This window comes from Thamnophis sirtalis, unplaced genomic scaffold (genome assembly GCF_051295495.1).
Source record: "Thamnophis sirtalis isolate CommonGarterSnake01/CBP01778 unplaced genomic scaffold, rThaSir2_p1.2 scaffold_12, whole genome shotgun sequence".
NCBI lineage: Eukaryota > Metazoa > Chordata > Lepidosauria > Squamata > Natricidae > Thamnophis > Thamnophis sirtalis.
This window is the reverse complement of record NW_028261392.1, coordinates 45,907,655-45,933,117: the sequence shown is the minus strand read 5'-3', so window position 1 is coordinate 45,933,117 and position 25,463 is coordinate 45,907,655. Positions and strand designations below refer to the sequence as shown.

The following is a 25,463-nucleotide window of genomic DNA, read 5'->3' as shown; positions in this document are numbered from 1 at the left end:
AGCACTTGGGAGGGCCGCATGTGGCCCTCCCGAGCTCCATTTTCACTGGCAAATGGTTGCAGGAGGCCGTTGCAGCCGAAAACAGAGCTCGGGAGCCCATTTTCACTGGCAGACCACTTGGGCTACAACAAGCACCCCCAACACTAATTACGTCAAGCTGGCCATGTCCACCCTGCCCCCCTCCCCCTGAGGTCAAACACAACCCTGATGCGGCCCTCAATGAAATAAGAGTTTGACACCCCTGATCTACAGCCTACAGTATCCTAATTACAACCCCAGCCTTAGGTATATTTTCTGCATTTCTCTTGCCCAAATCTTATTGTTATTAACATGCAGGATATGTCTATGTGTGGATGCACACATTCTAGATAGCTAGTGTAGATGTCAGATACGTTTTACTATAATTGTCATAATTCTTACCTGTGATTTTCCATCCAGTGCAAGTGGATTATTTCTAAAAAGATGAGAACATAATTACATGCCAGCTGAGCATTTACCAAGTATAATGAGAAGTGTTTCCAATTTCCATAGCCATGTACACTAAAACAGAGGCTTTATTTATCTAGACTAGTGATCCTTATCTTGCAGTAGAATAAAATACCTATTCTAAACATTTTGGTCTTGAAATAGAATGCAACTCTTTTATGCCAAAATAGTTATCTGGGAAACTCCTTTCAAATAGATACACTAAAATAGCATATCTACCTTATTTTTACACGTTTGTATCTCCTATCATTACATTTTAGAAGTTTCTAAAAATAATTGGCTCAATATGTCAAGTAGAACCATTCCTCTAGTAAGGCTTAACAATGAAGTATCATTATAAAGCTTTAGTATACTCATATTTATTTTTGTGATGTTTAAACACTTGAATGACTACATGAATTAATGTAGCATTAACAGCTTAATCAGAAAACAGCCATTTCTGACTGTAATAAATCTTACCTCAATAAATATGTGGTATATCTTTGTGGGAGAATTTACTTACCATTGCATACTATAGACATATGAAAGTGAGAGCACAGCTAAGAAAAATGAATATATTGGACGTTAAATAAGAAAGATGGAATGAAGTATTTTCAAATGCTGAATTCACATAAAGTATTTTGTGTTCCTGTACATACAAATGCTTCCCATCAAAAGCAGCCATAAAGGATTGGGTCAATTTACCTATTGTAGGCCAGTTTTATATTATTATATGTAGGGGAAAAGTGGGCTGAGCTGGAAGGCAGAGTTAAACAGTAATCACTTTGGAGTCACTGTGTTGTCATAAAAGATCCAAGTTCAGCCCTCCCCCCCACCCTTCCATGACTCTTGACTCTTATCTGGTACCAATTTATCTTTAGACTGTTAGTTAATTTGATTCTTGATTTTACCATGTGCATAGGTAACAACAAACTCTTCTGTGTTTTGAACTCAGTGAATGCTCCTGGTTATTTGTGCCTGATACTATGCATGATTTGGATGCAATAAAATATAGTAGTTAGCATTCAAACATGCTGAAAACAGAATGATAAAAATGTTATTTATTATTCTACATTCATACAACATTAATATTTAATATCTTTAAAACAGTATTTTACACCAAACTTAATAAATGCTTCACTCACAAGGCTGCAACCCAAAGTCTAAATTTGTTTTAAGATTTAGGACTTATGTCAAAAAAGTAATGCATGCAATCAATCAACCAACACATTTATACTGAATTTAGCACCAAAATAACAGCTCACAAATTAGAGCTGGTCACACATTTTTAACAGGTGTCCATTCAAAAATTATTTAAGGGTATGAAGATAATTGCACCCATTTATATTAGCATGCTTTTTAAAAAGTTCTCTATGTAACAGCAAGAATTTGGAAGCTGAATGACAGGCATTACAAAGCATAACCTGAGTGTTGAAGACTAGTATCAACAAAATATTTTTTCTACAATTTCTGTGCTGAGATTTTTCAACATTTGGCTCTGCTTGTTGGAGTTACAGTTATAGTCCATATCATCACAGAGATCACAACTGTTATTCCTATTCTTAACTATTAACTACTTGCGCTTATGCTCTGAATTTCTAAAATAAGACAGTTAGGGTGCCATTACTTATTAGGATTGCTTCATGAGGCTCAATTATCCAATTGGCAGAGTACAATATGAAGTATTCTATTTCAGCAGTCTCCAACCTTTCCAGCTTGCTGGCCCAGTGTGCTTGTGCTTGCGCTTGAAGCTCTATTCCCACGAATGGAGCTTTGCATGAGCACAAGTGCTCTCCCCTCATGCTAATGGAGCTTTGTATGCATACTTGCCTGTCGTTTGCACAAATGGAGTTTCACACATGCACATGCTTGCCCATCTCTCCTGCAGCCCAGTTTTGAACAGACTGCAGCCTGGCAATGGGCCTTGACCAGGAATTGGGGACCCACCTTCTAGTTAGCTTGCCTCATGCAATCATATTATATTTGCAATGTATCAGATGAATTGACCATAATAATCCTAGTGAAAATATTGGACTTCTCAAGATGTGCTGTATAAGGCCGGACTAACTGAATGATAGCATAACTCTTCCATATTTATCAACTTCTTCCAGTTTAGAAATCAGTTAGGTTTTGTTAACATGAACAAAATATTCTGATTCTTCTCTTACTTTCAGAAATAAATTCTAGTTGATTTACAAGCAAGAACTATACAATTAAAATAAAACTCAAGTATTTCCAGATCTAAAATTTTGCCAAGTAACTATCACTTCATCATTCTTTCTTCCAAAAATTATGAAGTATATCCTCTTCTTAAATACAAAAAAACCCTAACTCCTAAAGCAATTCAAACAATATATGGGATTTATTAATTCCAATCAAAGCTATTTGGTCACTGTGAAATGGACCTATAGAGAATTAACACTGCTGCCTTGACAGTATCCTCAAGTCCATTCCTCATACTTAAATCACTTGAGATATAAATATACTAACATAGAAGTGGTTTCTTCTAGATTTCATGGCAAAAAATCCCAAATATGAACAACCTGCACAATGCAACTGCATTCACTTTTTAAATAGAAATGATGAGAGGTCAGTCTGAAGCAAGGCTATAATAATGTGGAACACAGGATGAATTAGTTCTTTTGAAGTCTGTTTCTAATGCATCCCTTCCTTTTTCTTATTTTATTTGTATGCAGTTCTATGCATTAACAGTCAATGCAGAGCTTCATTTATCTAGCAAGTGCTAGAATGCAACATCAGCATAGCTCTGAAATGAATTTTTCTTTATGTCAAAAGAACATTGTAGAAAGCCTTTGTCATATTATAATTATATCTTCCAATTTTTCTTGATCTTGAAGTAATGCAATAAAATAGGAGGCATCGAACGGGCCCAGTTTGTACAACTGACTGCACCCACAGTTTCAGTAGATAGCACGTGGATTTTTGGTGCTATAATAGGCCTCGCAGGCTGCTACATAAGCTGACTCTGGAAAGAAGTCATCATGATACTCAGCTAGGAACCTGTAGAAATAAAATATGTATGATTAATTGTTATGTTAAATTATGCAAAATACTCTTAAAATGCTTCTGAAAAGTGCTATAAATTAACCGTGTACAAAGAACCCCAGGCCATAGATCTTATAAATGGTTAATTGGGTGTGGTTTCCATTATATCCAACAGAACTTACTTTTGAACTTTGAACAATTGCAAGTAATCCACTGAAATAATTCTGGAAATGCTTTTGTTAAAAAGTAGGATCATTATTTGAACAGATTTTTTATAATTTTTTCTAATTTATGTAACTTATTTGAAACTAAAACAATTAGATAGTATTATAATTGTATACTTGATTAAATGTTTTTTTCAGCACATGAACTTTAAAATAAAAATCCTAATCCAATACATTAAAAGAATGTTTTGTTTGCGATAGTAATTCAGACTGGAACTTCAGTATATTATCTGCATATTAGTACAGACTAGTGGTCGCAGGCTATTACTGCAAGTTATATTACCTAACAATATTTTTTTTTCTACAAATATTCCTAAATATTTTTATTAGAAAACTGAGAAAATCAGACATTATGCATTATATGGCATTAATCAGAAGAACTGATTCAGTGCTGCAGAATTAAGATATATTAATTTTGAATGGCAGGTTTATTATTCTATATGAAAAAATAGATCCTAAATATACATCAGCAATGAACCTGCAGGAGGTTATTATTGCATTACATGAACTTACAGTATGAACAAAACTATATTCTTTTCACATGAACACCTTCTTTTAAGAAATACAAGAAAAACAATTATCTTTCTAATCTACTGTATATGCAAGCTCTATATACACTGAAATGTCTCTTTAATCATATGTCTGGCACGTACTTTCTGTCAATCTTTTGTACACAATAAAAGTAGTCTTTGTTTACCGACTACCTAGATTGGCAACTGTTCACAGTTATAAGAGTGATGAAAGGGTAATTTTGTGACCAATGCCCATATTTATCTTTGCAGGCTCTCTCTCTCAATCATGTGTTCATCATTACAATCAGTTACTTGTTTGTGTTGTCCTGGGCCTGACCCTTTCCTTCCTCTTCTCTGCTTGCAGAGTGGAAAGATTGCCTAAATAAGCTATCTCTTGATGAGCCACTTTTCTCTGCAGCACACCATATCACTACAAAAAGTGCTAATTTGTAATGGTATGTGAGAATAACCTTGAGGGAAGACACGAGATGCTGCCTACAGAATGACAAGAGGAGGAGCTTAATGGTCAGGAAAAGAAATTTAGGAAGGACCCACTCTAATTGACCAGGGTATAAATAGTGAGTGTATGGGGTGGGGGTGGAGGATTTGTACTTTGAATCTTGCAGGATTCTGTTAATTTATCCTTATAATAAAATAGCATTAGTTTATCTGGTTGTTTCTATCTGAGAGCAGTGACATATTCGCAAATTAACAAATTCAGCTTTGTGATCTTAGATTCCTCTGCCAGCTCATATCTGGTGCCTAAAGTTATCAAGCCTTAATCGATTTACACTGAAGGTTTTTGTCTCCCTCCTAAGCAGCTATGAACTAGCATATTCCTCTAGATACATATTCCCCATTGTGTGCCTGCTTACTCTCTTGTAAACCTTTCCTCTCTAATGAACGTAAATGCAAACATTAATTCTCTTCTTGCTAATTATCCTATTACCAGGTGAGCATTCCAAAAGGTAGGGAATTGGGGAAAAGAGCTATAAGATTTTTTCCTTTTATTCAGCTTCCTCATGTTCTGGAAACTTTCTCTGCCATTTGGGCTCACCTGACTCTTTGGGATCATACCTTATGACGCTGTACAAGCAAAGGACAACTGGAGTAAAATTGCAGCACAGTTTCAGTCAGGTGAGTTTCCCCTTAGCACTGCTTCACTTAATAATCATGTGCCAGTCCTAATTACAGATGCCAAATGAGGATTACTTGTAATATTACAAGAAAAGTATTTTTACAGAAGCTAAAACTTCCTGATTAGAATCTTCTACTGTTCTCATATAGGATGAATAAGCTATCTAACAAATAACTTTCCTATAACTAAAAAGTTTGTTCTGCAAGTTACTAGCTAGTCTTGAATATTTAAGCTTCTAAATTTGCTGTTATACATAGGTTACCTTAGGAACAACTCAAAATGCTTTACTAAAGCTTTTAGATTTTTGTCAGAAAAGCTCATCTTCCCAAGTATCTCTGGAAGCTTTACTGTAAAAACAAAAAGGGAAAAAATGTCAACCTTTCCCATTTGACAGTTTTTCTTTCAATTGAAAGCAATTTATCACTAACACTTCCCCTTATTTGTTAGTTTCACCTTTTTATACTCCATCTTTGTTTCAAGCATTCAGTTATCTTCATCCAATTATCTCTCTCTCCCCCCATAACATCTTAAAGTAATTTAGGCTGACAGTTAATAAGTGGCCTGAGATAACCAATGCTTTCTATAAATTATTATAAAAATTGGAAAGTGAGTTAGATTGAAATATAGTTCTGATTTTTTTTAAAAAAAATCTTCTTAGGAGAGATTTATATTTCTGAATAGATCAGATTATTTACAAGTACCATTGCACATATATACCTGAGTGAACTAAATCCTGCTAGGAATGCAGAATTAATTTCCAATTAAAATTCTCCAATAAATATAGTGTATAAATTAAAGTTATAACAAAAACCACTGTAGTTCATGTAGGTTACCAAACATGCGCAGCAAATGTTGAGATCCATAAATGTAAGAAGGTGGTGGTGGCTGATCGCCTGGAGGATAGCTTTCTGGCATGAGTTTCCATGACAACACCTAAAAATAAAATTAGAATAAACTTTGTCTTCATCTAAATGTAATTTAAAATCATATTAGGATTCTACTAAATATTATCAAAATCTTTATCTTAGTAGTTTAAAATATATAAAACAGAAAACTTCCTAATTTGTACAACTTTCTTCTTTCTGCATCAGAACTATTTCCAAAACTGTTTGTTATCCAACATACTTAGAAAGGAAGAGGTTAATACATATTAAGTTAAAATGATACAAGCTCCATTTCAATAATATCTGGAGGAATGTAGGTTCCTAGTTTAAAGACATTTTGATTCATATCTTGAATCAAAGTCTTGGACCAAAAAAGCTTACCTCATTCAATTCATTATTTCTTCTGCCTTCAAATCCAGCAAATACTGCACTACCCTCTTTGCTAGGGGTTAGCGTAATAGGAGATGACGACCCACTGTGGACAGGAGTTTCTTCAAGAAAAGAGTAGGACATTATTTTATGCATGGATATATAAAGACAAGTACTCTTATTCAGCTGTTAAGAAGTTCCTTTGACCTTTTTGTGAGTGGATGCTTTAAAACAGTTTATGACTCCTGGAAACTGCTTGGATTCCTCCTTGCAGTTTTCTTGGCAAGATTTTCAGAACTGGTTTGCCACTGCCTTCTTCCTAGCTGAGAAAGTATGTCTGGCTCAAGATCACTTAGCTGGCTTTGTGCCCAAGGTAGAACTATAACTCACAGTCTTCTGGTTTCTCCTGGTGCTTTAACTGATGCCCCAAACAGGCTCCTCCACTGACACAGGCAATCTTATTTTTATAACATTTCAATTATATAAATGCATGTGCTAACCACATTAGTATCTTCAACTAATATTCAAAATATATAAAAGTATAATTTCTAATAATATTTTAAATCCCCATGTCACAATTCCTCAAGGAATTATAATATCACTAATATCAAGGAGCTAATAATTCTTTGCTCTGAGTGTGTGCTTTTGAATCCGTTTTGGATTCCCGGCAACTGCCTGGACTAGTCCCTGCAATTTTCTTGACAAGATTTTCAGAAGTGGTTTGCCATTTCATTTCCAGGGCTGAGAAAAGTGACTAGCTCAACTCACCTAACTGGTTTCATGTATAAGGCAAACCATTGCTAGTAGCACAAATCAGACAAATTATTTTGCTAAAAAACAAAGTGATAATGGATTCTGCAAAGTTATTAGCATAAAGCAAGTTGTTTCAACTGCTTCTACAAAAAAATCAGACCAGAACTGATGTTTAAAGTAATCTGCTTATGCTAAAATTTAAGAAAAGTTTCTAATATGTAGTCATTCAAAATACATAGAAAATATTGCTCTGCTTTTATTTCTGAGTCATCCTCCTCAAATTCCATTATTTGTGCTAGAACTATTATCATATTTAAGTGAAGACACTTGAAATGCATGTTATTATACAACAAGCATGCTTTTTATCAACTGCAACTGCTATTATTACAACAAAAATCATATCAGGAGATATCCCCATGACAAATCCAATATGGACTGAATGTAACATACTAAATATTACCCACTCTGAAGCACAAGTTAACCTTTCAAAGCAAGGTGGATAAAAAAATGATTTATTTTTTTAAAAATCAGATTTTTAAATTTAAATCAGATTTTTTAACATTTTTATCAAATTTATTTTAATAAAATGCTTTTGGCATAAAAATCTATCTAAAGATAGTTTTTTATTTATTCTGGTGTGCGCCTGCGCGAGGAAGATGGCTGCCCGAGCTTTTCGCTCTGGCTAGAAGAGAGTGATTTTTTCTCAGTTGAGCCTCTTCGGAACGCTAGACACCCTTCAATGTGGAACTGGCGCGAAAAAGAAATCAAGGCGATCTCGGAGGGGTGATTATTTCTGAGAAATGCTATCTCGGCAGCTTTGGGCGGTCTCCAGCACTGTCAGCCGGCATCGAGCGGCCTTCGGGTGGCCTCCCCTCCACCCCAATGGATGGCGGTTTCCCAATCTGGCAACGAACCCAGTTGAAACCGGGTTGGCTTTTTTTTTTTGCTTGATTGCTTAAGAAACGCTGCCCTGCCGACCGTGGGCGGTTTTTGGCGGTGTTGAGCGGCCTTTGGGTGGTGCCCCCCCTCATGGACGGTGATTTACATCTAGCAATGAGCCCGGCTTGAAATTCGAACGGTGTTTGGTTGGTCGGCGGGGCTGAGCGGCCTTTGGGCGGCGTCCCCCTCCCATGGACGGTGATTTACAACTAGCAACGAGCCTGGTTTGAATTTCGAACGACGTTTGGTTGCGGAGGGACGCTTTGCCTGAAGGGCATTAATAGCAAGACAGTCGTTTTAGCCGAATGAGCTTGAATTTGGAACGCGACAGCCCTCCTTTTGCTGATGAGACGCTGCTGAGCCATACTGCCGTCCAGGAGGGTTGGTGAGTGGTTAACACTGCTGCACTAGAGATCTGGGCGACTGGCCTCTTGCCGTCGCCGCTGCTGATCCTAGCGCGCTCCCCCCCTTTCCATTGCAGCCCTTTCTGACTTTAGCTATCATTGCTACGGCCTGGCTGCTGCAATCTCAGCTTGTGATCACCGTGGCTGACTTCTGCCTCCGACTTTACTACCATTGCCATTACCATCTGCGATTGCTTCTGGCTTGCCTTCCCCAGACGACACTGCCCCCCCAAACTGTTTCCATCTCTCGGCCGCTCCCACCCTCGCTTTCGTCTCTAGGACAAATTCACTTCCCGGCTTCTTGGTTGTCATGGCCGGCCTCCCGGCTCCCGCTGCTGTTGCCGCTGCCATCCGCGGTTACTTTAGGCGTGCCTTTTTCAGACGCCTGATTATCATTGTATTTTGTGTTTTTAACTGCTACGTGGGGACTGTTTGGTGAGTGGATGTGTATGGATGATGGAACTGGGAGAACAGCCTGGTGCCTCCTCCACTGAGTGCTATTGCAGAAGTAGTAGGGGGCCCAGGCCTACCTCCCATCCTAGAATGATTGATATAAATGGCCTGCTGGAGAGAGCGGAGGCTACGGGAAGGGAAATGGGGTCTACGGGTGCGGGGATGGGCCAGAGCATTATGGTCATGATGGGGAGGGGCAGGTACGGCCGGAACTTCAGAGCTAGCCATTACCGGGGAAGGAGGGTTCGCTACGTCACAGCGATCCCTCCTTTCGGCCCTATTAGTTCCACTCCAGGACCAGATGGCAAGAGTTGTCAGGGCCCTGGTCTCAGGCTGTTGTTGCTAAATGCCAGGTCTGTGGTTCACAAAGCTCCCCTCATCTGGGACCTAATATTAGACGAGGGGGCAGACCTGGCATGTATTACTGAAACCTGGCTGGGCCCAGAGGGAGGAGTCCCCCTCACTGAAATGTGCCCAGAAGGGTTTCAGGTGCTCCATCAGCCGCGACCTCAGAGAAGGGGTGGAGGAGTGGCTGTCATCATCCGAGGGTCATTAGTTCCATGTAGGATCCCTGCTCCGGAGCTTGTCGGGTGTGAGTCCTTGTTGGTGAAGTTGGACTTTGAGGGTCAAGTGGGCTTGTTGTTAACGTATCTTCCTCCCAACAGCGTTGCAACAGCCCTCCCCTCGCTCCTCGAGTCAGTAGCTGAGCTGGCGGTAGAGTTCCCCAGGCTTATGGTGCTGGGGGATTTCAACCTGCCTTCGCTCGGTGAACGCTCTGATGGGGCGCAGGAGTTCACGGCTTCCATGACAGCCATGGACTTGACCCAAGTAATCCGGGGTCCGACTCACTCAGCGGGTCACACGCTTGACCTCGTATTCCTCTCGGAGCAGTGGAGACGTGATCTAGATTTGAGGGGCATTAAGATCTTGCCCTTGTCATGGTCTGATCACTTCCTACTGAGGCTTGACTTTTGGAGACCAATCCCCCACTGTAGGGAGGAGGAACCGACTAGGTGGTTCCGCCCCAGATGCCTGATGGACCCTATGGGATTTCAGACAGCGCTTGGAGAAATACCTGACACTCTCGTTCACAATCCGGTAGAGTCCTTAGTCACTGCTTGGAATACAGTGGCGGCGGGGGCTCTAAACTGGATTGCGCCTTTACGGCCTCTCCGAGGTAGTGGATCCAGGAGAGCTCCTTGGTTTACTGAGGAACTCTGGGAGATGAAGCACCAAAAGAGATGCCTAGAGCGCCACTGGAGGGCCAGTAACTCCGAGTCAGACCGAGCACTGATGAGAGCCTTTATCAGGACCTATCGCGTGGCAATATGGGCGGCGAAATGTGAGCATTTTGCCACTCTTATTGAATCCGCTGAATCGCGCCCAGTTGCTCGTTTAGAATAGCCCGCTCCCTCTTGAAAGGGAGGGATGCGGACGACCCTTTACAAGGTAGAGCTGAGGAATTTGTTCAGTTTCTAACGGATAAAGTCGCTCGGATTTGGACAGATCTGGACTCCAATTGCACGGTACCAGCCGAGGTACCGGGGGAAGGTCTTGAGCGAATTTTATGGAGCGAGTTTCAACTTGTCGCTCCTGAGGAAGTGGACAAGGCCATGGGAGCGGTGAGTGCCTTCACCTGTATACTGGACCCGTGTCCCTCCTGGCTGGTTTCGACCAGCAGGGAGGTGACACGTGGCTGGATCCAGACGATAGTTAACACCTCTCTCCAGGAGGGGTCCTTCCCGCACCTCCTAAAGGATGCGGTGGTGAGATCCCTCCTGAAGAAAACTTCTCTGGATCCAGCCATTTTGAGTAACTACCGTCCAGTCTCCAACCCCCCTCCTTTGTAGGGAAGGTTGTTGAGAAAGTGATGGCCTTTCAACTCCGACGCTCCTTGGATGAAACCGATTATCTGGATTCCTTTCAGTCCGGTTTCAGGCCTGGTTACAGCACGGAAACTGCTTTGGTCGCGCTCATTGATGATCTCTGGCGAGCCAGGGATAGGGGTCACTCCTCTATCCTTGTGCTTCTTGACCTCTCAGCGGCCTTCGATACCATCGACCATGGTATCCTTCTGCGACGGTTGTGGGAGGTGGGAGTGGGAGGCACCGTTCTTCGGTGGTTCTCCTCCTACCTCTCAGATAGGTCACAGTCGGTGTTGGTCGGAGGTCGACCCCTAGGCCCCTCAATTACGGGGTGCCGCAGGGGTTCGGTCCTGTCCCCCCTCCTATTTAACATCTACATGAAGCCACTGGGTGAGATCATACGCCGGCACGGGATTAAATATCATCAATATGCGGACGATACACAATTGTATATGTCCGCCCCGTGCCAACTCAGTGAAGCGGTAGAAGTGATGTGCCAGTGCCTGGAGGCTGTCAGGATCTGGATGGGAATGAACAAGCTTGCGCTCAATCTCAACAAGACCGAGTGGCTATTGATGCTCCCTCCCAAAGATGGTCCAGCTATTCCATCTCTCAGCCTGGGAGGTGAAATTATACGCCCCTCAGAGAGGGCTCGCAATTTGGGAGTCCTCCTGGATCTGCAGCTGACTCTAGAACATCATCTGTCGGCTGTGACCAGGGGGGGCTTTGCCCAGGTTCGCCTGGTGCACCAATTGCGACCCTATCTGGACCGGGAGGCCCTCGTCACCTCAAGACTGGACTACTGTAATGCACTCTACATGGGGCTGCCCTTGAAGAGTGTTCGAAGACTTCAGCTAGTCCAGAATGCAGCCGCGCGAGCGATTGTGGGTGCACCTTGGTACACCCACGTTACACCTATCCTCCGCGAGCTGCACTGGCTGCCCATTGGACTCCGGACACGTTTCAAGGTGCTAGTTACTTTTAAAGCCCTACATGGTATCGGACCTGGTTACTTGAGAGACCGCCTCCTGCCAGTTACCTCCCAAAAACCTATTAGATCCCACAGACTAGGCCTCCTCCGAATTCCATCTGCCAGCCAATGTTGGCTGGCAACTCCCCGGGGAAGGGCCTTCTCTGTGGCTGCTCCAGCCTTATGGAACGATCTCACCGCTGAGATCCGGACCCTTACTACCCTTCCGGCCTTCCGCAAAGCAACTAGGACCTGGCTGTTCTGGCAGGCCTGGGGCTGTTGAATTATCCAGCCCCATCAGATGTTACGACTGTTGTTGAATTTTAAATTGTTGTTTTTTATTTTTGTACCCCCTTCCCTTCTTATTGTTAGCCGCCCTGAGTCTTCCGGGAATAGGGCGGCATACAAGCCAAATAAATCTAATCTGATCTAATCTATTTAAGATACATTAATAGTTTAGTTAATAATTCAGCATGGAATGGAGCTTAGTTATGTAGCATGAGGCTGTATATTCTGAAATATTTACATTTTGGGTAAACTCATTCAATGAATCAAAGCCCTGCATGCTGAGATAACATGCACTGCATTGATGCATTCACACAATTTCACAGTAACCATGAGATAAATCATAAAACAAAATTCAGGAATATTCCTTTATCCCATTATTTTGCAAATCTATGTACGCTACAAACTATATGATTGTTTGAAGAGAAATGCAACTATACCACCAGGCTCTAAGTGTGAGGAGGAAGGGCAAGCAGTACAAATGAAAGTGAAACCTTCTAAGCAACTTATAAATATAATATTAAAGAGCACCTGTCATTTCAGATCGATCATGGCAGTGCCTGTTTAGTGGGCATCCACTCATCTGCTGCCTTATACATCCCTCACTTTGTTGTGTCACTGCTGCATGACCAGCCATCCTATTAAAGTGAATGGGACTGACAGTGAGTCAACAGCGGGTCAAAGGAGGAGCTTTGGGATGACAGTTGCTGTTTAAAAATTATGATTTAAATTGAGTTGATTTACATCAAGCCTTTTTATTAGTGATTTAAATCATGATTTAAATTGACTTGATTTAAATCAAATCCACCCTGTTTCAAAGTCTATTAAAATAGCGATATTGATAATGTCTTCCATCCTTCCGAGGTGGGTGAAATGAGGACCCGGACTGTGGGGGCAAGTTGCTGACTCAATTTGCTAAAAAAAATTTGTAAACCGCTTAGAGAGGGCTGAAAGTCCTATGAAGCGGTATATAAGTCTAATAAATAAATAAAAATAAATAAATAAAGTACATATGCAATGCCTTTGAAAAATGTTCATTATTAGCATTCACATTTATCATTCTCAAAGCTTCACTGAGCTTGTTAAAAGACAACCAATAAACTGAAAACACTTTTACATCATTTTACCTTTTTACATAATCAGTTATCTTAACAAAGAACTCACTTTTTTCAAGATGCAAAAACAATTTTGGCATTGAAGCAGGTGTCTCAATATTCCGCCTTTTTGGCTGTGGAGAAGCGCTGCTTTCTGACAGCCTATCACAGTTGGACGTGTGACGCGTAGAACGCCTTAGAGACTGCAAGATTTCAGGTTCAGTTTTTCTGCGTTTAGGTGTTACAGGTTCTCCTGTTGCAAACTGACTATCTGTGGATTGTGGAGTTGATGGATTCAAAAGAGGTGGGCTTGGAGAAAGCTCTTCTTGATTTCTGATCAAATAAAAAAATATGGTGAACCACGATGTTGAGTAGTTATTGTGGGCCAGTATGCAAGGCCAATAAAGAACATTTTAAATAGTAACAATGTAACTTTAACATTATTGAAATGTCTTCTTTCAGCTTACTAGCTGGCAGTAAAAATTATAGTTTTATGATTACAGGTTTTAAAAAATGCCATTAAAACCATTCTATTTCTTGAAAGGAATGCAAAAAACCAAACCCACCTGTTGGAATTTGCTACACTCTCTTTTATTGGTAGAAAAAATTTGGAGGATGTCACCTTCTTAAACTGTGCTTGCTCATAAGGATACAGCAGAATAAGAGGAAGAGTGAAGTCAAAGGTTATTCTTAGGCCATCCACCATTTCTTTACATAACTCAACACTAGAAAAATAAGATTACAAAAGAAATAGGTACTTTATATAACAAAGTTTATGTAAATATCTGATTAATTTTGAAGAACAAAGTCATAACAATCAGTATTATTTATCAAACTTGTATGCTGCCTTTCTTGCTTAAGGCAACTATTATAATGTCTCATACTGTTTTTGGAATTACTATTACTATTAGCTCAAGTATATATTTGGGGTCAGAATCACTCAATTGAAAACAAGCCAAAAATAATGCTCACACAGCTACAATGAAGTGACAACTTTTTTTTTATGTGTTTTTTCCTACATTAAAGAATTGAAAGTTGCTCCCAACAGTATGTGTTAGTTAACCTGAGTACTATATGACCTGGTTTTTTTTTCATATTTCCCTTCTAAAGCCTGATTTTTCAGATTAATGAAATGACTTTAAAAATATTCAATAATTTTAAACAAAGTATACTAATGTAATAAAAGTTAAAGAATAAATAATAGTTTAGATTAAAAGAAAAGAGAAAATGCAGTGATTTTGACAGAATTAAAATTTTTGGAAATCGATGAGAGGCTAAGTAAAGAATCTTCCCTAGGATGGAACTCAAAAGTGATGGAATGATTTGTGCTAGAACTGAAAAGAAGGAATATATGTACTCCTTGGCTTCCAATCAGTTTCTTAGCAACCTTTTGAAGTTGTGATATAGTGCCCCCATAAGGTACTTAGACCCAGTTCTGATAGCTATCCCCCCCCCCCCCCGGCAAGTCATTTGACCACATTTTGAGTGCTCAGCAACTGACCTGCATTTATAGCTGTTTGCAGCATCTTGTAGTCATGTGAATGCAATTTATGACATATTTGTCAAAAATTGGGCTTTACATCCTGGTTTTGGCAAAAAACACCCCATAGGGAATAATGGGTTCACTTAATAACTGCATATTTGCTTAATGATCATGGATTGGCTTAATGACCACTACAAAGAAGGTTGTAAAATTGGGTCAGTCAGTTGGATGACTCACTTTATGACTGACATGACTTATAACAGTAATCGGCAGAGTCCATTAGAGTCATAAGTCCAAGACTACCTCTAACGAAGAGTATTTTAGAAATATGTGTAAGAATGATAGTGATATGTTAAAGAATGGAACATAAGAAATGCATGTTATGTCAATAAAAAGTTGATGAAAAGAAAGTTGTACTACAGTATTATAGAAAATTGAGAATTAGGCAAATGATATAGCTGGAAAAAAGTTAAAATATGAATATAGTTAAATAGCCTTATTAAATGGCTATTTGACTTATTTCAACAGCTATATGAACAGCATTATTGTTTCTTTATACAAAGTGAAGTGAATGCAAAACTACAGGAAATAAATTTATTAATGTGCTCTACATGGGGCTGCCCTTGAAGAGCATCCGGCGGCTTCAGCTAGTCCAGAATGCGGCCGCGCGAGTGATTGTGGGTGCACCTCGGTTCGCCCACATAACACCTATCCTCCGCGAGCTGCACTGGCTACCTGTTGATCTCCATGTGCGCTTCAAGGTGCTTCTTACTACCTACAAAGCCCTTCATGGTAGTGGATCTGCGTACTTGGGAGACCGCCTCCTGCCAATCACCTCCTCTCGACCCATAAGATCGCATAGATTAGGCCTCCTCCGAGTGCCATCTGCCAGCCAGTGCCGGCTGGCAACTACGCGGAGGAGAGCCTTTTCAGTAGCAGCTCCGACCCTCTGGAACGATCTCCCCGTGGAGATTCGTACCCTCACCACCCTTCAGACCTTCCGCACAGCCCTCAAGATCTGGCTATCCCGCCAGGCCTGGGGGTAAGACCATAGTCCGCCCCCACCCGAATGTTGTATGAATGTTGCTTGGTTTTAATTATATATTGTGTTTTTATGTTATTGTATGTCTTCCCCTTCCATACAAGTTGTTAGCCGCCCTGAGTCCCCTCAGGGAAAAGGGCGGCCTATAAATAAACTCAACTGAACAACTGAACTGAATTAAGCTTGCTAATACCTAATTAGTTGAAATTAAGTAAAGCTTTTCATTTTAACACTTAAGACATAAAATTAAATAGTGTTTGCTTACTTTTTTTCTGGTGGGATATAATGGAGATTCAAGTTAGTATGTGAAGTCATTTGATGGTGTCGGGATCTCTCATTGGCTGAAAAAGCTGCATTAATGGCAAAATGCTTTACGTATGATTCCAAGATGGTTATTATATTTGTCTGACATGGCAGTTTCACAAGCTAAATTAAAAGAAAACAAATTAATTAATTTACACATTATCTGTTCATACTTTCAAACAAGCACAGTCTTATACAGACAAAATTGATATTTTAAAAAAAAGTTGGACACCCCTCACACACCTTGCGGTCAAACCTAGTCTCCACTCTCTTATAACTGGTTTGCTCACTAGCCTACAATCTGGACAAACAAGAATAAACAAGTATGATACAAGTACAGCATATTTTTCATCCCACTAGTTTTATTTTTCTCCTTCCCTGTCAAGCCTTGTGTATCTGGCAAGACCAAGAAATCAAGAACAAAGATGTCAATAGGCTATACTTAAAGCCAGGGTGAAATAAATACAGAATTCTATAAACAATGATAGCAATTTTGAAGTTTCATATACTTGTCCATGCAGTCTTTGAGAATTAGACACAATTGAATGGAGAAAAAGAAATTATGGTTGAGTCTCGCCAGAGCAGTTTTTCCTACTTCTCTCAGTCATTGCCCTTGAATTGCCTTTTTTGAAATAAACATGGAACTGACTTGACTCTAGCATTCCCACAATTTCTTGTTCCGTAATCATTGTTAAGTCCTTAAAGGGAAATTTAACAAACTCATAGATAACAAATATATCAATGGTTATTACTCTCAGTTCTATTTCCAGGGTAAGAAATGCTTCAAATATCAGTTGCAGGGAAACCACAGCAGGAGACGGATATGTCTTCATTTCCTGTTTGTGAGCTGCCTACAGGCAATTGGTAAGTCCGTTACTGGTTGCCTGTAGAAACCATAAACAAAATGCTAAACTAAGATGGACATTGGCCAGGCCAGAAGGGCCAGTCTTAGGTTTCTATCATTAAAACTCAGAGATCAGAAAGTCAGAAAAGCTGCAATAAGAATAAAATAAAAGGGTGAGTTGTTACATTTAGAATTAAGAAACAAGCTGCCTTAGTGTTTTCACTAAGGAAACTGAGTTTACACTTTTCTCATATAAGTATTAGGACCGTATTTTTTTCAGTTTAGTAGCCTAATTTAAGGCAAGATATAAAGTTTCTTTCTTGTCGATTATATGATTAATAATTAATTAATTATTAATTAATTAATTAAGAATTAATTCAGATAAATAAGAAATTACTTTAATGTATTTAATAAAATAAATTTATTTTTCCTTGACAACATCCAAGAATTTTAATGTACCGATGCTACCTCTATGCCACCTCAAGGCTAATATGCGCTCAGGGAAGCTGTGGAATAGAAAAAGCAATCAAAATGGAGAAATAATCTACTTCTTTCAAAGTCAATAAAACAAATTGCTATTAAATTGTATTGTAGAACACTTTTTCACTAGTTTCCATATTTGCTTGCATAGGTTGTACATTTATATACAGTCATCTAGTATCAAATCCTACTGAACTTAATCAGTCTTGTAACTGACAAATTGTGCATTCGATTGCACTGTCAAATAATGTTAATTTTTGCATACAAGTATTTAATATTACTATATCCAATTATCTTAATTTGCATAAAATGTTTCATACCCTCTTTCGTCTATTAATATAATAACAATCCTCTTCAAGTTTCTTTTTCAAGATTTCAGGAATTTCAATGTTTATTGCTCTTTCTTCCATCTCTCTTTTAGCATGAGTCTCTTGCTCTTCTTTCTGTATCAATATAATCAACATTAAAAAAAACCTTAAATTTACTTATGCTGTATTAAATATAATAAATTATTAGGAATATTGAAACTATATAATGAGGCATATATAATGTTGCAGATCAAGGCAAAGAGAAACATCCCAAATAGGTTTATTCAAGATAAAAGTCTATTTCTGATCTATAACGGTGTTTTACAAAATCTACTTTCTTTTCAGTCTCTTTCCTAATTATCCTTAGCATGGAATTTGCCTTTTTTTACAGCTATGAATCAACATCCTTACTGATCTGCTTACTAGAAGTTCCTAGTTCATTACAGATAATAGCAATCCATTAAAGGACAAGTCCTCTACTCTCCTAAATGCCCCATGACTGCTAAACTTACTGAAATGCCTTTGACAAGAAACTTTATCAAAGTGTTGTTGAAAGTTATGCAATGGTCATTCCCCTCTAGGTTCTTACTAATAATTTTTTTAAAAATCCTCCAGAAGGTTGGTGAAGCAGGATTCACATTACAAGATCAAAGCCAATTTCCCTTCCAGCACTTCTTGTTCTTTTCTGTGTGTTTAATTTTTTTAGTTCTTTTTTTATTAACATTCTAACAATTTGTTTAGAAAAGTTAGCTGATCATCATGCAATTTCCCTATCTCCCTGCATCTCCTTGTCTTTTTAAAGAGCAGATAATATACTTCAATTCAATTCATGAATTATGCAATGGATACCAGTAACCTGATCATTTCTTTTAAGAATTATTGTCTAGATCTAGGGTCATAGATTAGGGTGAGGAAGTTCTGCATCCAGCCCCCAAATCAAAAGTTGTAATAAGTACATATATTCTACAGTGCAAATTTGAACTGATATTAGATAATAAACATTGCTTTATGGACAAAAATGTTCATATATTTATAATTTCAAACTAAAATTTAAGATGTGTTATAGATAATTCTTGACTTACAACCATAATTATCTCAAATTTTGGTTGTAAGTTGTTGTGGTCCTAAGTTGAGTTAAGTGACTGGACTTGGTTTAATGACTGTTTTTGTGACACTCATTAACTGAATCACTGTAGTTGTTAAGCAAACCACATAGTTAAGCAAATCATATGATTGGTCGTAAGTTCAAATTCAGTTTATGCAAAAGGCATTTCTGCCATGACTGTAGGATTCTGCAGCTGGCTGTCACGTGACCACAAAACATTGCGAGCCAGTAACATTGAGGACTGTTCATAACTTTGAGTCTATCATAACTCTGAACAATCACTAATCAATTGGTTGTAAGTCAAGGACAACGTGTAGTTCTGACCAGTTTAACAACTTAATATCATATTTTAACCCAAATGTTATAATGTCTCTATATCAGTGGTTCTCAACCTGTGGGTCGGGACCCCTTTGGGGGTCGGACAACCCTTTCACAGGGGTTACCTAAGACCATTGGAAAACACATATTTTTGAAAAAATATGGAAAACATAAAATAATCTTATGGTTGGGGGTCACCACAACTGTACTAAAGGGTCGTGGCATTAGGAAGGTTAAGAACCACTGCTCTATATTAACCTGTATTTTTAATAATATTTGTTAACCTGAACCTGAAAATGTGAAAATGTTTTATAAAATCACATGATTTATTGAGACTTGTTTTATAAAACAAAGGTACTTTTTAACGGCTTCCTTTCTTCCCCACCGGCATCTACATATCTTAGTTATCCACTCTAAAATTAATATTCTTATTCTTTATACTTAAATTGATTTGACAAAATTTACGGTATATAAACATACCATTTCTATCTTTTCATCAATGTCACTTTCTTCACTCTTTAGCTCCTCTTCTGTTCCTTCATCACTATCATCATCAGAAGAACTACTTATAGCTGTTTAAAAAAGAAATGAATTACTTTTCACATTTAATGATTTGTCACAATGTTACATTGTTAAATTTTAAAACCACGACAGCCTATTAACTAGAATTCCTAGTTGAATTATAGAATCTAAACAAATCACAAAAATGTTTTTTAGGCTATTTATTTCCAAACATAAATAATAGGAATTGGAAGTTTACCTTTTCCAAGATGTAGAATGTTACGGAATCTGAATTGGTTTCATGGGAGTATTATGTTGGGCACAGTGGTGGGTTTCAAAAATTGTTCAAACCTACTCTGTGGGTGTGGCCCCCTTTGTGGGAGTGGCTTGCTGCCCATGTGACCGGATGGGAGTGGCTTGCCGTCCATGTGACCGGATATGAAGATGCCAACAACACTTGTCAGAACCACCTTAAATTACCTCACACACAGCACTGGCATGCATAAGAATATGATGTAAACTTGTTTTTTAAAAGGCATCTTTGGTTTGCGTTAAAACAACTTCAACAAATGCAATGTTCTGATTGCACCACAAACGCAGTAGTCATCCTTACCTTTCACAGAGGCACTGAGTTTTATAAATATGAGCATGATAGTGTAGAATAATCATATCCAAGGACCAGTGGTGGGTTTCAAAAAATTTTGGAACCTCTTCTGTAGGTGTGGCCTGCTTTCCGGGTCCACTGGTGGAACCTCTTCTAACCGGTTCGGTAGATTTGACGAACCGGTTCTACCGAATAGGTGCGAACTGGTAGGAACCCACCTCTGGTTGGGCACCACTTTATTGTGATCTTGAAGCATTTTTAATGACTAAAGCGTTAGATAGGTAGGGCAAGTTACTTACATCTTGTAAGGTCATTTGAGATTCTTTTGAGCTTGTGGAAGAGACAGAGGAAGCAGATGGGCTCTTCTAGAGCATGAATTCTGCTCCCTGAAAGCTGGATCAATAAACTGTGTGGATGGACAATATGTGGTAAACTTGGGAGATGGTAAACATTTAAGAAAGGGATAATGCCATCGGTCTTGAAAAAAAGTGATTATATAATCATTTCTAAACAGATCATCTCTTGATCCAACCATGCAATAGCCTAGTCAATCTCCAATCTTCTCAATATGGTTTCAGACTTGACATAGAAGGGAAACAGCATTGCACACTCTTGTGAATAATGGTCTATATATGGAGGGAGGGAATTGCATTCCTCCTGGTTTCATTGGCATTTGATACTATCTATCATGCTACTAGAAAGCCTACAGCATTTAAGCACTGGAAGCACTGTCTTCTATTGGTTCCACTCCTTCTTTAGCAGGTAGCTTCAGTACGGTACATAAAAAAGGTAGTTGTTTCAATATGAAATAACCCAATTTTGATTTCCTTTCACACTACTTACCATCTACAGGAAGTTACTACAGAAGAAATCTTTAGTTTGGGACTAGATATCATAATATGTGAATATATTGCCTTCCTAGAATATTATGAAAATACTGACCTGTGTCTGGAAAGTTCAAAGCAAGTTCTACAAGACAGAAGTCTGTCTATTGTTAAGAAATCTAACTTTATTTTGGCTTTGATTTGAGCTCCTGATGGGTATAGTGATCCACATCTTAAAAAGCAGGTAATTTGGAATTCTTCTGAATTACAGCTCCAATCAAAGCAACAAATGGAAGACTGGCCACGGTTTGTTTGTTTTTTTGTTAACTCAGGTTAATGCAGAGGGCATAGGCAATGATTTGAAGATCAAGAGGCAGAATCACTATCTAGGCCATGGATGTCAAACCCGCAGCATCACGTTGCTGTCACATGATGTTTAGCGAAGTTTTTCCCTTTGCGGAGCTGGAGTAGGTGTGGCCTGCGCATGACATATCTGGCCTGCGGGATGCCAGTTTGATACCCCTGATCTAGGCTATGACCAGGAAAGTGGAATGTCATGTTATCTGTGGGCCCACTTCCTCCCTCAGGATATTTGCCCATCCACAAGTCAGGACCCCTGTATCAAATGATGTCAATTTATAATGATATGTTGGAATGATCTTGTGAGACAAGAGCAAGAGACATAAACTGGATAATTGGCATATAAAATAGCAATAGAACTTAGATTTAGATACCGCTCCATAGTGCTTTATAGCACTCTCTGAGCAGTTTACAAATGTCAGCATATTGCCCCTAACAATTTGGGTCCTCATTTTATCAACCTTGGAAGGATGAAAGGCTGAGTCTCCCTTGAGTGATCAGGATCTTGGCTGTGGGCAGATTTGCCTGCAATACTGCATTCTAAATACTGCACCACCAGGGCTCAGTCCACAGAAGGGGAATGGAAAGCATTACAGAAGGGATCCTTCCTAGTTTTCCAGAGAGTAAAAGGAAAGATGGGGTTACTGTTTTTTTACATAAGTGGTTTGATGATTATTAGCTACTTAGGCTATATTGTACAAGATGGGCAACCATATAACTTTTATAAATATATAAACATCTTAAGACCTGGCTGTTCTACTGACCATTTGTGAGCTATCTTTTAAATTAATAATTGTTTGTTTTGTTACATGTATCCCCTAGTTTCTGTAAACAAATTTAATTGGTAGGATATATAAATATATAAAGAATAAAAAATAATAAATCTAGGTTATCCATCTGGTATTGTTGACAAATGCCTACATTTGCTGGATATTTTAGTGCTTTGACTCTTTTCCTGAAATATATTTACTTTCAAAACCTGAACTTGGAAGCCTTATGAAAGTTCTTTAAAGAACACTTGATTCAGTAATATATAAAATAACTGACTTAAAAAGAATCCCAGAGTGTATATTTAGTATATTCCTTAGTTATTTTTAATGTATTAGTTAAATTCAATTATCCAAATAGATAATAAAAAGAGAAAACAATCCATAGGTCTATATCTATTTATATTTACAATTTATGTTGTACAATATATGTTACAATTTAAACTACAACTATCTTAATCAACATTTCATTTAAGTTGCAAGAACCCATGGAAGAGAACATAACCATTTTCCTATTTATTAAGTATAATAATATTTAATTATTATATACAATTTTAATTAGATAGCGCAAGCATCCTCTATAAGCCAACTTACAATTTTCACTAGTCTTTTCATTCTCTTCAGTAGGAAGGACCTTCAGTACAGAATCAACACCTGGCAATCTGCAACGCCCTTTCTTTCCTTTTCTTCTCCTAAAAAAGATTGAACATAGGTTACCATGTAGCTAACATGACTATTAGCAGTAAAAGTAAAAATTAGCACTGAGAAAAGGGGGCATATTTGTGTCTTTCTCTGAACATAAAAATATAGTTTTCCAATATACAAGAGTCAATTCATACACAATACAGATTAGTGACGTATCTTCTTTTTCCCTCTCCATAGCTTACCACTGAGCAGAGCCTAGTTTACTTTTGTCTAATAATCTATCATGTTATCTAAGCCAAAATAAAACCTATTTTAAGAATTAATAATAATAAATCAGCAGGATAAATCAGCAAGTAATTCCCTTTTCCATAAGAACAGCAAAAAAGGAAAACCTATCTTGTTTTTCTACCTGCTACTAATAAGCATTCTCCTCATTTTATAAAACTCCTAATCAGAAATGATTTTCCTGGCATTATATCATATGTGACCTTATAAGGGCACCAAATATTTTACAGTACAAAATATTGCATGCTTTAAAAAATGGGAAAAATCATCTGCACATATAGAATAGCTACATCAAATATCCAGAATTAAAGACACTGCAGCTGGTACTGAAATTAAGTCTTCTGAAAATGACTTAAACTATTTCAAAAAAATGTGTTAACCATATTTGATCCTTACATGCGAGCAACAGCTTTTCTTGCCAATTTGCGCTGTAATCTGCGGTTTTCATCAGTGTCACGAAGTACATGATCTTCAGCTGCCCATCTGTCCCAACTAAGTAGTTTTTTTTAAAAAAAATCAATAATAAAATATTTTATTATAGAAGATGTCTGCCAAGCTTATTGAATGTATCAGATAAACAGCAAATGAATTTGAACGTTACCATGCATATATCTCCTAAACTCCCAACTAATCTTAAGTGGCACTCTGTATGAGTAGGTAAAATACATTTATTCCATTAATACAGGTAGTCCTTGACTGTTATTATTTAAACAATGATGCTACTATACAAATGGCATAAATCATCTGGGGATTTTGTAAACTTAAGATAAAATTAACAGAATTGCTTTATTCCAATTATGTAATGCCATCTAGGGGGATGTTAAGATGGAAATTTGATTTGCGCGTAAAATCTGCTGAATCAAGATTTCAAATGACTTAAAATTAAAGACAGAAATATGCTGGCAATCAGGGTACTATGCAGCTTACTATGCAGATTAACTACCAAGGACTTGTGATTTAGCAGCACTTTGTACCAGCAGAAGCTTCCAAATCATTTTTAAAGTCAATAGGGACATATTAGAGTCCAAGCTTCATCTAGAGTAGTATGGATTATATCTGAATTACTAATTGTCTCCTAAATTTTTTAAATTTAAATTTGCTCACCTTCTATTCCAACCATTAAAATGGATCAGATATTCTGGGACCTTTCTTCCTTTCTCATCTTTTCCAATAACAATATCAACAATCTAAAATCAAACACATATATTCTTATACAAACACTTTTATAGGCAAGCACTCAAATTATTAAAATCCTTTTTTACAATTCAATGTCTTATAACATAGGAGTCTAGGCAAAGTAATTAAGTACATATCCCACCATTTCATTTTAAAAGAGATTGTTGTTGTTGTTATTATTATTATTGTTGTTGTTATTTTTGTTGTTGTTATTATTATTTCAGAGATTAAATGCAATATTTGTATGCAATAACAGCTCTTCATTACAAAAAAAATTAAACCATCCGGAATAAACTACCTCAATTTGCAACGAATATAAATAACTATATTGAGTTATGGTATTTATTTTCTTTAAAATTCAAAAAGGGATACATGATTGAAGTGGGCAAAGGTGTCATAACACCACACAGCCTGCAACAGCAGTAATTCCATGATATCACAACATGTTAATTGGGTGTTATTGTGATGTGTGTCATATTCTATAGAACGGATCCAAGAATATTATCAACAGGCAATTATCTGTGAATATAAATTGTCAAAGTTGTTTTTCAGTTAAATGTTTGTTCCAAATATGATTTAATTGCTACTTGTCACTGGATTTTCAAATTTTGATTTCTTGCTTACTTTAAGAAATTCATTAATTCCCCCTTCCAAAAAGTAGAAATACCACCAATTTGCTTTAAAAACTTATTACTGTTTATTTTAAAAACTCTTATGTACGATTGACACATTTATATTATTGGCTATGTGAAATCCATATTATCCCTGCTTCATTTCATTCCCAAGCAAGTCAGATGACAAGAATCCAGTAAGGGAGGGGTTCCCAGCCCACGGCCCACTACTATGCCATGGCTTATTCAGAACTGGGCTGCTCAAGCAGCGGGTCGGCATCAATCCATGTGCTGCTCAACTTGTGTGAGTGGCAGGCTGGCATGCATGCACACACGCAGCTCATCTTCCACAAGTCAAGCTGCGTGCACATGCGTGCCAGCCCACTGCTGGAGCAGCCTGATTCCCCTCTCCCCACACCAATTGGGCCACCAAGTTGCAAAGGTTG

The 25,463-nt window shown here is 38.2% G+C and overlaps 1 protein-coding gene across 2 annotated transcripts in view; it reads right to left on the bottom strand.

Moving 5' to 3' along the window:
* Positions 1–1,511: 1,511 nt before the first annotated feature.
* MSL3 (MSL complex subunit 3) overlaps positions 1,512–25,463 on the bottom strand; it is a 29,426-nt gene continuing 5,474 nt past the window's right edge. For both annotated transcript variants that reach the window (XM_087726779.1, XM_014054316.2), the window contains exons 2-13: positions 24,335–24,417; positions 23,627–23,722; positions 22,895–22,992; positions 19,725–19,816; positions 17,834–17,956; positions 16,152–16,312; positions 13,928–14,086; positions 13,432–13,694; positions 6,611–6,720; positions 6,179–6,278; positions 5,608–5,692; positions 1,512–3,486 (exon numbers count right to left, since the gene is read on the bottom strand). In XM_087726779.1, coding sequence (XP_087582905.1) covers positions 3,387–3,486; positions 5,608–5,692; positions 6,179–6,278; positions 6,611–6,720; positions 13,432–13,694; positions 13,928–14,086; positions 16,152–16,312; positions 17,834–17,956; positions 19,725–19,816; positions 22,895–22,992; positions 23,627–23,628 — 1,293 coding nt within the window. In that variant the 5' untranslated portion in view covers positions 23,629–23,722; positions 24,335–24,417 and the 3' untranslated portion in view covers positions 1,512–3,386. The remainder of the gene's footprint in view (positions 3,487–5,607; positions 5,693–6,178; positions 6,279–6,610; positions 6,721–13,431; positions 13,695–13,927; positions 14,087–16,151; positions 16,313–17,833; positions 17,957–19,724; positions 19,817–22,894; positions 22,993–23,626; positions 23,723–24,334; positions 24,418–25,463) is intronic.